Genomic DNA, 12,031 nt, shown 5'->3' on the forward strand with positions numbered 1-12,031 from the left:
CTTAGCGTTCATCACGCACCACACCGTGCAGTATCGTCTTATCGAAGCAGGCATCGGCCGCAGGGATACCGCCCTAGAATGTCAGGGTATTTCCATCCGGTCAGGCGATGTGGAGCTCGAAATATTTAACGTTTATATACCCCCTGTCACCTGCTGTCCGACAGGATATCACCCTGACATAGGTCCGCTCCTCAGAGGTGAAAACCGTATGGTAGTAGGTGACTTTAATGTGCACAACGATCTTTGGCACTCAGGCCTGTCAAACGATCGTAGGGGAACTGACTTGGCTGAGCAGATAGACGATTCGACATTCTGCACAATGAACGACGACGCACCCACCAGGATTATGGGCAGCTGCTGCAGCTCGCCAGACATAACAATAGTCAGCGCTGGTCTGATAAACAGCATATCATGGCGACCTACGCTGACTTTGGTATCAGACCATCTGCCCATAGTCATCTCGATCGATAAACTAACCGACCGCGGAGCACCGTACATATATCAACTTTTCTAAAGCTGATTGGAAAGGCTTCGCGGAATTTACTGAAAACACATTCGCTGCTCTCCCCGCACCAACCAACGTCCACCTTGGTGAACGTAAGTTCCGCAGGGTTGTGACCACTGCTGCAGCTCGCTTCATCCCAGCAGGATGTATTAAGGATCCACGTCCGAATTTTCCTGCCGAAGCGCCTATTCTAGCTGATGAGCGCGACAACCTTCGTCAGGCCGATCCCGGAAATCCCCGTATTAGGGATCTCAATTTGGGGATTCTGCAACTTGTGAACGTACATAAGCGGAAGAAATGGGAAGAGCATCTGAAGACCTGCAACTTCGTTGCCATCCCAGCGGACAACTGCTCGCGGAAGAGCCCTCGACACGGCACGTCAGGAGGCATCTGTACGAACTGACAGCTGCTGCAGCTCGCTTCGTACCGGCAGGATGTATTACGGACCCACGTCCAAATTTCCCTGCTGAAGCGGCTGTTCTAGCCGATGAACGTGATAGCCTTCGTCATGCCGACCACGGAGATCCCCGTATCAGAGATCTCAACGCGGAGATTCGGCAACTTGTGAACATACATAAGCGGAAGAAGTGGGAAGAGCATCTGAAGACTTGTATCTTCACCTCTGGTGTGAGAAAGCTTTGGTCAACCGTGAGGTCACCGTCCAATCAGACGAAGCACGACGACAGGGTCGAAATTTCTTTCGACGACCATGCTTCGTCGGACCCGGAGCGATGCGTGAGCTATTTTAGCCCGCAGTTCATACTGCATCCTCCGGTGGACAAAGCCAAGCGTCGAGTGACCAGAAGGCTGCACAAACTGCCAACAACTTGTGCCCCCCTTGCTTTCACTTTCGTTGAAGTTCAGGTGGCCATCGGGAAGGCGAAAGCCTCCAAGGCCATGGGTCCCGACGGAGTATGCATGTTGATGCTGAAAAATTTGGGTCCTGCGGGGGTAGCGTGCCTAACGGAGGTCACCAATTTGTCAATGGCCACTCTCATCATTCCAGATATCTGGAAGGTGGGGAGAGTGGTCCCACTGCTCAAACCGGGGAAACCTGCCAACAAAGGAGATTCTTATCGGCCGATAACACTCCTTTCCCCGGTAGCGAAGACACTCGAGGCCTTGCTACTCCCGTATTTCACAAACCACTTGACCCCAGCGAAGCATCAGCATGGTTTCCGTAAAGTGCACAGTACAACAACAGCACTTAACGCCATAAACACTCAGATAACTCGTGGCCTTAACCCACGTCCCTGTGAGAGAACGACTCTAGTAGCGATGGACCTGTCAGCCATTCCACGCTACTACAAGATATAGAGGCTTCCTCTCTCCCACAGAGGCTCAAACGGTGGTCGGCAAATTATCTGAGTGGTCGACACTCGTCGGTATTGTTTAGAGACAAATCGAGCAAACTTAAAAAAATAAAACAGGGGGTTCTACAGGGTGGTGTCCTTTCCCCGCTACTGCTTAACTTTCACATTTCAAAGCTCCCCTCCCTCAACCACCAGAGGGAGTCTCGATTGTCTCTTACGCCGACGATTGCTCGATCATGGTGACTGGGAATGGAATTGATGACCTGTGTTCGAAAGTAAACGGGGATCTCTCCGAACTTGCTCGCGTCTTCACTGCAAAGTGTCTAGCCCTTTCCCATACGAAATCCTCTGCGACCCTGTTCATAACAACCTGGACGAAGGAGGTCATGCTACCGCTGGGAATTCACGTCCATGACACACCGATTCCGACTGTGAATAATACCAAAATACTCGGAGTAACATTCGACAGTCTACTCTCCTTCTCTGCGCACGCAACCGCTATTGTCAATAAAGTCCAGAGCCGCAACAAGGTTCTCAAGTCGCTAGCCGGCAGTACTTGGGGCAAAGACAAAGAAACGTTGCTGGCAACACACAAGGCAATAGGCCGGCCGGTTTTAAACTATGCAGCACCAGTGTGGTCACCGGGGACTAGTAGGACGCAGTGGATGAAGCTACAGACAGTACAAAACACAGCACTTAGGACAGCGACCGGATGCCTCCTGATGTCACCAGAACACCACCTCCACGATGAGGCGAAAATGCTCCCAATTAGGAAGCACAACACGACGCTCTGCAGTTTCTGGTTGGGAGCCACAGATGTGGCCACCCAAATGGACAGCTGCTTGCAGAGGAGCCTTCGCCTAGGCACGTCAGGAGGCATCTGTATGTACTGACGGACGAAGTCCAGAGGTTCATTAAGCAGCCTCTGGACCCGTCAAGTTACAGACAGGCCCTGAACGGCATTCACAGGGACGCAGTCTCGAGTTATGTAGACGTAGACCTGTGAATACCGTTCTAGGCACACAAACACCGGACATTGACGCGACGGTGCTCCATCTGCCTCTGGAGACCAGAACAACAATAGCCCAACTTCGCTCTGGCTACTGCAGCAGGCTAAACTCCTACCTGAGTAGGCTAAATGCGGACGTGCCGAATGAATGTCCGGCATGCGGAGAGACCCCTTACGACTCGAAACATCTCTTCACAGGCCCGGAAAACCCCACAACCCTAACAGCGTCGTCCCTGTGGACCGACCCCATAGAGGCTTGGGGCTGCCGTTAGAGGAACTCGACAACAACGACTGCGATATCAACCGATCTGGCCGCTACAACAACAACAAAAGGAAATAACCAAAAACCCAGCCAGCATTAATAAGGCGTTTACTGTCGCATTGGTCCTCCTTGGTATATTGACTCAACCGTGGATGCCGTAACTGGTGTTAAGTTATATATTTCAGGCATAAGTAAAGAATACCTACCCTTTCGATACTTTTTTATTGGCAAGAAATTTTTATAAAACATCCAGTAGCCATAATAGACATCACTGGGGCCGCAGCCCCAGGTTTTTCACACAAAAAGGGAATTCTAGTTACCTCATCCTTTCCCAAGGCTACATCACTGGGCTGGCAGTTGGTGCACACAAAAAGGAGAATTCTATTTCGTAAGGGTTATAATCCCAAAGCGCGGCCGAAGACCGCCTAAGCAGAAAGGGATTCAAGCAAAAATACGATGGACGCAAGTTTATATCGAATTTTTTTCATATATTTTTTTATACAAATCTATTTTTATCAGAAGCTAGAAGTGCAATGCACAAGGAATACAGACCAAAAGAAAGGTTATTAATTTCCTTTAAAACTGTATATTAACTTTTACAATGCTTTACTAGTATTTTTGCTGGTTGGGTTAAATTTATAACGGTGCTATATAATTCGTCAGCGGTTTAATTTTTATTTTTAATTTGGAGTTTTCTTGTGATTATTATAAACAAAATAAGAAAAATGGATTTAACTTTTGCAGGTATTACATTTTCATATAAAATATAAATACATCAATATCAATTATTTTATATTTAGATGATATACCGTCCACAAGTGCTGGCGCAACACACAACAATGTTTGGAATTTTCCGCGAGTCATCATGGAGCTGCGAACACCCACACAAGGGACCCGATTTGCAGAGGATCATGGTTTAATACCGAAAACGAAGCTCTGCCCCGTACATAAAACCCCTTTCAATCGGGTTGAAGGCGGGAAATTTGGCTTTTTTGTATGCCGTAGGGGGAACTGCAAATCGAGAACCCGAGTTTCCGTTGCGGCTGGGACGTGATTTGAGCAATCACGAATCAATGTCCCCCATGTGTACTACCTGATGTACTGCTTCGTGGACAGTTTTTCTCATGAAACAGTCTTACGGCAGGACGACTGCAAGGTGGCGACAGCTCGCTCATCTGTCACTTTTACTGACTGGTATAGCTACTGCCGTGAGGCGGTGGTAATATACCAGCTGGACCACCAAGATTTCACCGGGAAAATTGGTGGACTAGGGCTGGTAGTGCAGATAGACGAGAGCAAATTTGGTAAAGAAAAGGATTGATTCCCAGTGGCTGGTAGTCATGCGCTTTTTTTCAACTCGAAACTACAATAACCCCGCCAGTTTTGCTGATGTGGTTGTGGAATATATTTGGCGTCGCTCAATTAAAACGGCGAAAAAAAGATATATTTTTGGCACTCATTGACTGCATAAACTATGCATGTATATTACATAGAACCAACAAATTAAACAGGGTTGACTCAATATAATGGACTGTGTATTATATTTTTCTCTTAATATATTAAATTTCCGCTACTCTTCTCCGGCAACACAGAAAGGAGAATTCTACGGGAAATCTTTAGTTATTTGCCGGTCGTTTTTGGGGTGGGGGCGGAGGGGGAGGGGGCGTATCCCCTAAATCCCCCCGCCCCCCTATTCGAAAGGGGACAGTCCCAACTTAACGAAAAGTCGGAGCCCCCCTTCGGGGCCTCCCACAGACCCCTACGGAACCGTTTGAAAAAGGGGGAAAAACGGAATTTTCTTAGGCAAACTGAGCAGTTTGAAGTGGTGAAGGTGTTGTACAGTTGCCATCGATAATATACTTTGTTGTTGTTGTTGTTGTTGTAGCGGCTACAACAACCCCGCCCAGATCGGTTGGTATCTCAGTCGTTGTCGTCAAGTTCCACTAACGGCAACCCTAGGAAGCGTGCAGCTTCTGCGGGGTTTGCCCATAAGGACAAGGTCGTTAGGGATGTCGGGTTTGCCGGGCATGCGAAGAGATGTTTCGAGTCATGTGGGGTCTCTCCGCATGCCGGACATTCATTAGGCACATCCTCATTCAGCCTACTCAGGTAGGAGTTTAACCTGCTGCAGTAGCCGGAGCGAAGTTGTGCAAGTGTGGTGCGCGTCTCCCGAGGCAGATGAAGCTCCGTCTCGTCAATGTCCGGGGGTGGTGTGCCTAGAACGGCATTCACAGGTCTAGAGTCTACATAACTCGAGACTGAGTCCCTGTGAATGCCGTTCAAGGCCTGTCGGTACGCTGTCGGGTCCAGAGGTTGCTTAATGAACCTCTGGACTTCGTCCGTCAGTTCATATAGATGCCTCCTGACGTGCCTAGGCGAGGGCTCCTCTGCAAGCAGCTGTCTGCTTGGGTGGCCACTTCTGTGGCTCCCGATCAGGAACTGCTTGCAGAGCATTATATTGTGCTCCTTTACAGGGACCATTTGCGCCTCGCCGTGCAGGTGGTGTTCAGGCGACATCAAGAGGCATCCCATCGCTGTCCTGAGTGCGGTATTTTGTACAGTCTGTAGCTTCGTCCACTGCGTCCTACTAGTCCCTGGCGACCACACTGGCGCTGCGTAGTTCAAAACCGGCCGGCCTATTGCCTTGTATGTTGCCAGCAACGTTTCTTTGTCTTTGCCCCAAGTACTGCCGGCTAGCGACTTGAGGACCTTGTTGCGGCTCTGTACTTTATTGACAATAGCGGTTGAGTGCGCAGAGAAGGAGAGCAGGCTGTCGAATGTTACTCCGAGTATTTTGGGGTTATTCACCGTCGGAATTGGTGTGTCATCGACGTGAATCCCCAGCGGTAGCCTGACCTCCTTCGTCCAGGTTGTGAACAGGGTCGCGGAGGATTTCGTAGGGGAGAGGGCTAGACACTTTGCAGTGAAGAAGCGAGAAAGTTCGGAGAGATAGCCGTTTACTTTCGAACACAGGTCATCAATTCCATTCCCAGTCGCCATGATCGAGCAATCGTCGGCATAAGAGACAATCGAGACTCCCTCTGGTGGTTGAGGGAGCTTTGAAATGTAAAAGTTAAACAGTAGCGGGGAAAGGACACCACCCTGAGGAACCCCCTGTTTTATTTTTCGCTGCTTACTCGTTTTGTCTCTAAACATTACCGACGAATGTCGACCACTTAGATAATTTGCCGACCACCGTTTGAGCCTCTGTGGGAGAGAGGAGGCCTCTATATCTTCTAGCAGCGTGGAATGGCAGACGGTGTCAAACACCTTTGACAAGTCCAACGCTACTAGAATCGTTCTCTCACAGGGACGGTTACGGTTAAGGCCACGAGTTATCTGAGTGTTTATGGCGTTAAGTGCTGTTGTTGTACTGTGCACTTTACGGAAACCATGCTGATGCTTCGCTGGGGTCAGGTGGTTTGTGAAGTACGGGAGTAGCAAGGCCTCGAGTGTCTTCGCTACCGGGGAAAGGAGTGTAATCGGACGATACGAATCTCCTTTGTTGGCAGGTTTCCCCGGTTTGAGCAGTGGGACCACTCTCCCCACCTTCCAGATGTCTGGGATGATGAGAGTGGCCATTGACAAGTTGAGGACCTCCGTTAGGTACGCTACCCCCGCAGGACCCAAATTTTTCAGCATCAGCATGCATATTCCGTCGGGACCCATGGCTTTGGAGGCTTTCGCCTTCCCGATGGCCACCTGAACTTCACCGCAAGTGAAAGCAAGGGGGGCACAAGTTGTTGGCAGTTTGTGCAGCCTTCTGGTCACTCGACGCTTGGCTTTGTCCACCGGAGGATGCAGTATGAACTGCCGGCTAAAATAGCTCGCGCATCGCTCCGGGTCCGACGAAGCATGGTCGCCGAAGGAAATTTCGACTCTGTCGTCGTGCTTCGTCGGATTAGACAATGACCTCACGGTTGACCAAAGCTTGCTCACACCAGAGGTGAAGTTGCAAGTCTTCAGATGCTCCTCCCACTTCTTCCGCTTATGTACGTTTACAAGTTGCCGAATCTCCGCGTTGAGATCCCTGATACGGGGATCTCCGGGATCGGCCTGACGAAGGCTATCACGCTCATCAGCTAGAACAGCCGCTTCGGCAGGGAAGTTTGGACGTGGGTCCGATATACATCCTGCCGGTATGAAGCGAGCTGCAGCAGCAGTGATAGCCCTGCGGAACTTACGTTCACCGAGATGGACGTCGGTTGGTGTGGGGAGCGATGTGAAGGTGTTTTCAGTAAACTCCGCGTAACCTTTCCAGTCAGCTTTAGAAAAGTTGACATAGGTCCGGTGTTTGGCGGAGGCAAAGTCGGTTGGTTTATCAATCGAGATGACTATGGGTAGATGGTCTGATGCTAGAGTCAGCATAGGTCGCCACGTTATGCTGTTTATCAGACCAGCGCTGACTATTGTGATGTCTGGCGAGCTACTGCAGTTACCCATAATCCTGGTGGGTGCGTCGTCGTTCATTGTGCAGAATGTCGAATCGTCTATCTGCTCAGCCAAGTCTGTTCCCCTACGATCGTTTGACAGGCTTGAGTGCCAAAGATCGTGGTGCGCATTGAAGTCACCTACTTTCGAATCATTTTGTTGCCACTTCGGGTGTACCTCAAGGTAGTATCTTGGGTCCGCTCTTATTTGTCCTATTCATAAACGATGTTGGGTCATGCTTTCTGTCGTCTAAGTATTTATTATATGCTGATGACCTCAAGGTCTACGCAGTGATAAAGAACTCACAAGACGCCATATTCTTGCAATCCGAGCTCGATAGACTAGACTCATGGTGCTCTTTTAATTGTTCATCTCTGAACGCCAGTAAGTGCTCATATTCTACTTACACCAGAAAGCTTCTTCCTGTTCAAACCAAGTATAATATTGGCGGTTATGATCTTAGATCTGTCGTAGAGGTTAAAGATTTGGGAGTATACTCTGACTCAAAACTAACCTTCGCAACTCATATTAATTATGTTATTTCCAAAGCTTATGCTATGCTCGCTTTTGTTCAGCGCAATAGCCGTCGTTTAGGGATCCCTATACCCTTAAGCTTCTTTATGTTTCATTGGTGAGATCTAGGTTAGAATACTCATCCTTCATTTGGCGACCCTATCGGTCCGTCTACTCAAACAGGATTGAAAGGATCCAAAAAGTTTTTATAAAATTTGGCTTGCGTTCCCTGAGGTTTTCGGAGCCTGTACCACGTATGCACCTCGTTGTCAACTCCTTGGCTGAAACTCGTTAAATAGTAGGCGCTCATTTCTCGCTGCCTCTTCTGTGGCTAAAATAGTGGAAGGCTCTGTCGATTGCTCTACGCTTTTGGAGAAGTTATCTTTAAATGTTCCGTCTTATAACTTGCGACGTGCTTCATTATTTTATTTGGGATATCCGAAATCCAACTATGCGAAATTCTCGCCTCTCTTTGGAACCCTCTCCGAGGTAAATGAGCTTTCGGAATATAATCCATCGCTCTCATTTGAAACAGTACATCGTGTCCTGCTAAATTACTTTAGGTAGTATTTATGCTCCTTTGCTTGGTAATTCTCTAGGGTGGGGTAACAACCCCTAAAAAAGGTGCGGAAAAGTCGGGAGGGGTACCAAACGACGCGTTTCGGCCACCTGAAAATTTTCATTATGTATATATAAAACGAAAGAAGATACCGAAAAGCATTCAACAGTGCACACATCTCATAAGGAAAAGTGAATTATTACGAAATACTAATACAGTGGCAGCACTATAGCTATTTTGGAATCTCGCGTTTCAGCTCGCAAAGATTGTCAACTTCTTTTTAATAACAAAATAATCTATCTTAGGTTGATAAAACTATGTGTTTCTTTAATAAATAAGTTAAATTATATATTTTAATAGTGTTTAANTATTTTGGAATCTCGCGTTTCAGCTCGCAAAGATTGTCAACTTCTTTTTAATAACAAAATAATCTATCTTATGTTGATAAAACTGGCAGCACGATAGCTATTTTGGAATCTCGCGTTTCAGCTCGCAAAGCTTGTCAACTTCTTTTTAATAACAAAATAATCTATCTTAGGTTGATAAAACTATGTGTTTCTTTAATAAATAAGTTAAATTATATATTTTAATAGTGTTTAAAAAGTGAGAACAGGTGATTTAGTGAATCTTTGTCGGTGTAATTGCCCATAGAAAACAACGAAATTTAACAAAAGTTTTTTGTTCATAACTTTTAAATGGTTAATAATATTAGTTCCCCCNCTTTTCCGCACCTTTTTTAGGGGTTGTTACCCCACCCTAGAGAATTACCCTTTGCTTTATTCAGTAAGGATTTGTATTCCATTTGATTGAATAAATAAATAAATATGACCCAACTAACGGAAACCGTGGGATTTTTTAATAAAAGAAATTATGCCAAATTAGATATCGGGCGATTTTGAATAAAGAATAAAAAAAAATGAATTAAAGATAGAAAAAACAAGTTTTTATAAAAAAAATGTTCTTTTTAACAAATGTATTTTTGCGTAGAATTCCTTTCCGCGTAGGCGGAAACGATGTTTAACCGCCTTTAGTCTGAGAATATTTTGCTGGTAAATTCTAGTAAATGTGTCAAACGATCAGCTGTAATGTGGTTGGCAACCAAATTGTAAACAAAAGAAAAGTGTACTCTGCTAATTCATGTTGAAAAGTATTTAAAGTGGATTCTAATGAATGTGTGTGTGTTGGGTTATTTACATGTGTGGTTTGAGTGTGTTTACATACAAAATAAGCAAAAATTTACAACCAAAATTTGGAGGTTATGTTGAACTTGACAGAAGTTACCATATTTTACTAGAAAGCGATCCCGTACTTTTCAATGTTACTCTCTCGCTCTGAGCGAATTCTTATTTTTTGACAGTTTTACTAGTCCGAGCACCTAGTACTTCGATTTAGCCACATGTATCACAATATCGCTAAATATATCCTTAAAAAATATATTTTATTTATTATAATGTTAACAATTTTGGCGTGCTCAACGCAAAATTCACCTGCTGATGTGCGGTTAATTAATTATAGTGGTCTATAGGGGGAGTGGTTGGAGGGGGGAGTGGTTGGAGGTGGGAGGGGTGACTTTTCATAAAGCGGCGTCCTTCCCATCCGCCCCCCACCCCTAAATCGTTGTACAAATAGCTAAAGATTTCTCCTCATTTATTCCCTACTGTTACCGAGATCATTATGAAACAAAGGTGGTGTTGAAAATCCCTTCGTTTTATTTTGTTGAATTTTCGACCATGTGGTAGCACCCTTTATATTCACCTTCACAGCCATTTTGATTTGTTTACTTGTTTACTTTGTCGGAGAAGAGTAGTGTAATTATTAAACGAGTTTTATATTGCTATAAAATAACATAAAATACATTTAATGTACACAAAATGCACGTGCCCATTGCAAAGATCGTATATTTATTTTAAGTGCTCTTTTTTAATTAAACTTTGCTGGTGAAACTGCAAAGAATTTGCCGACAAATTAGTTAAATACTATTACTAATAAAGTGAAGAGTGATAAATAATGTAAATATATATGATTCTTTACAGCGCTCCAAGTTTCATCACGAAATTCGTGAGTTTTGTCAAAACTCCCAAAAGCCGATGTAATGGAAAGCCAACGCTAGCGTAACATAAAATAGAAAATGAGAACAAAAAAATACACAATTGGTGATGGCGCTATAGTCGTTGAGTGGTCCAAATAAATCTGCCTGGCTGTCAGAACGGCAGTTACTTAAAACGTAAATAAAAATTAATTAATTAAGATTTTTCCCACAACCTACCGATCTCCAGATCCTTTTTGAAGGAGGCGACTTTATCAACCAACCCTCATAATGTACTTCTTTGTTCATGCTTTGTAAATATTCCTTTTATTTTGTTTAAATACTTTAAACCCTTATCCACCAGATTTAGTACAGCTGTTTTTGAAGACCAGATTAAATAATTTAGAAACAAAACTAATTTTAACAAATCTAAGTTTTTATAAAGGCAAACTACCGATAGCACTATCACAACTATAGATGAAACGATACGAGTAAATACTAGTGATAGAACGCTACGAGTACCGAGTACAGAATGTCGATACTTTTCATAAGTACTGAGTACCCAATAAACATTTAGGGCCATTTTCACCATCTCTGGTTAACACTAATCCGCAGTTAAACATCGTTACCGACGGTACTGACTCCATTCATTTAACATTGGGTCGGTAACGTCGGTAACAATGTTTTACTGGGGGTTAGTATTAACCAGAGATGGTGAAAACGGCCCTTATAGCCGGTTGTTCAATGTCTGGTTATCACTACCACTACACTATCGACGATTTTGACATCATGCATGTAACATGTGATCGATAAAGCAGTAGTTGCGCTTAACCGGAGCTTCTACCTCCGATTTGTGCTAATCAGACATTGAACAACCGGCCCTTAGGGCCGGTTGCTCAAGCCTGCTTGACACTAATCACCGGTTAACATCGTTATCGACGTTTTCCACTCCATACATATAACACGGTGTCCGTAACGTCGACAACGATTAACCGGGGATTAGTGTCAACCAGGCTTTGAGCAACCGGCCCTTAGGTTTGAGCTCAACTTGAGGTTAGGTTGAGAACTAAGGTATTGCTCAAATCTCCAACTTTGTTTCTCAACAGTACCTCAAGTGGAGTATCATAGCGTTCTCAACAAAAAGGGAATTTTTTTTATGAAAAAAGGACTGTTTCTCAAGTTGAGAAAATGCTAGTTCTCAACTTGAAGTCCAATGTAATTCTCCAATTGGTCTCAAACATATCATTGAAATACTGAAATTGAAATAGTAAAATACTGTGGCGAATACTGCGGCAACACAAAGCGAACAACGAGAAATAGGCAGAATGTTCGAGGAATGACGTAGAATGTTCCACAAAGAGAAACGTCAAGTTGGATGAACACTGCGAACAGCGAGAGAAAGAGAATGAGCGA

At 45.0% G+C, this 12,031-nt stretch overlaps 1 protein-coding gene across 2 annotated transcripts in view; it reads right to left on the reverse strand.

Annotated features, from left to right (window-relative positions):
- The window catches only part of dos (daughter of sevenless), a 352,985-nt gene extending 341,864 nt beyond the window's left edge, over positions 1-11,121 (reverse strand). For both annotated transcript variants that reach the window (XM_017609168.1, XM_017609167.1), the window contains exon 1: positions 10,859-11,121. In XM_017609168.1, coding sequence (XP_017464657.1) covers positions 10,859-10,927 — 69 coding nt within the window. In that variant the 5' untranslated portion in view covers positions 10,928-11,121. The remainder of the gene's footprint in view (positions 1-10,858) is intronic.
- Positions 11,122-12,031: the final 910 nt, after the last annotated feature.

The sequence above is a fragment of the Rhagoletis zephyria genome, unplaced genomic scaffold (genome assembly GCF_001687245.7).
Source record: "Rhagoletis zephyria isolate East Lansing unplaced genomic scaffold, Rhagoletis_zephyria_1.1 Rzeph_scaffold_00197, whole genome shotgun sequence".
Lineage (NCBI taxonomy): Eukaryota > Metazoa > Arthropoda > Insecta > Diptera > Tephritidae > Rhagoletis > Rhagoletis zephyria.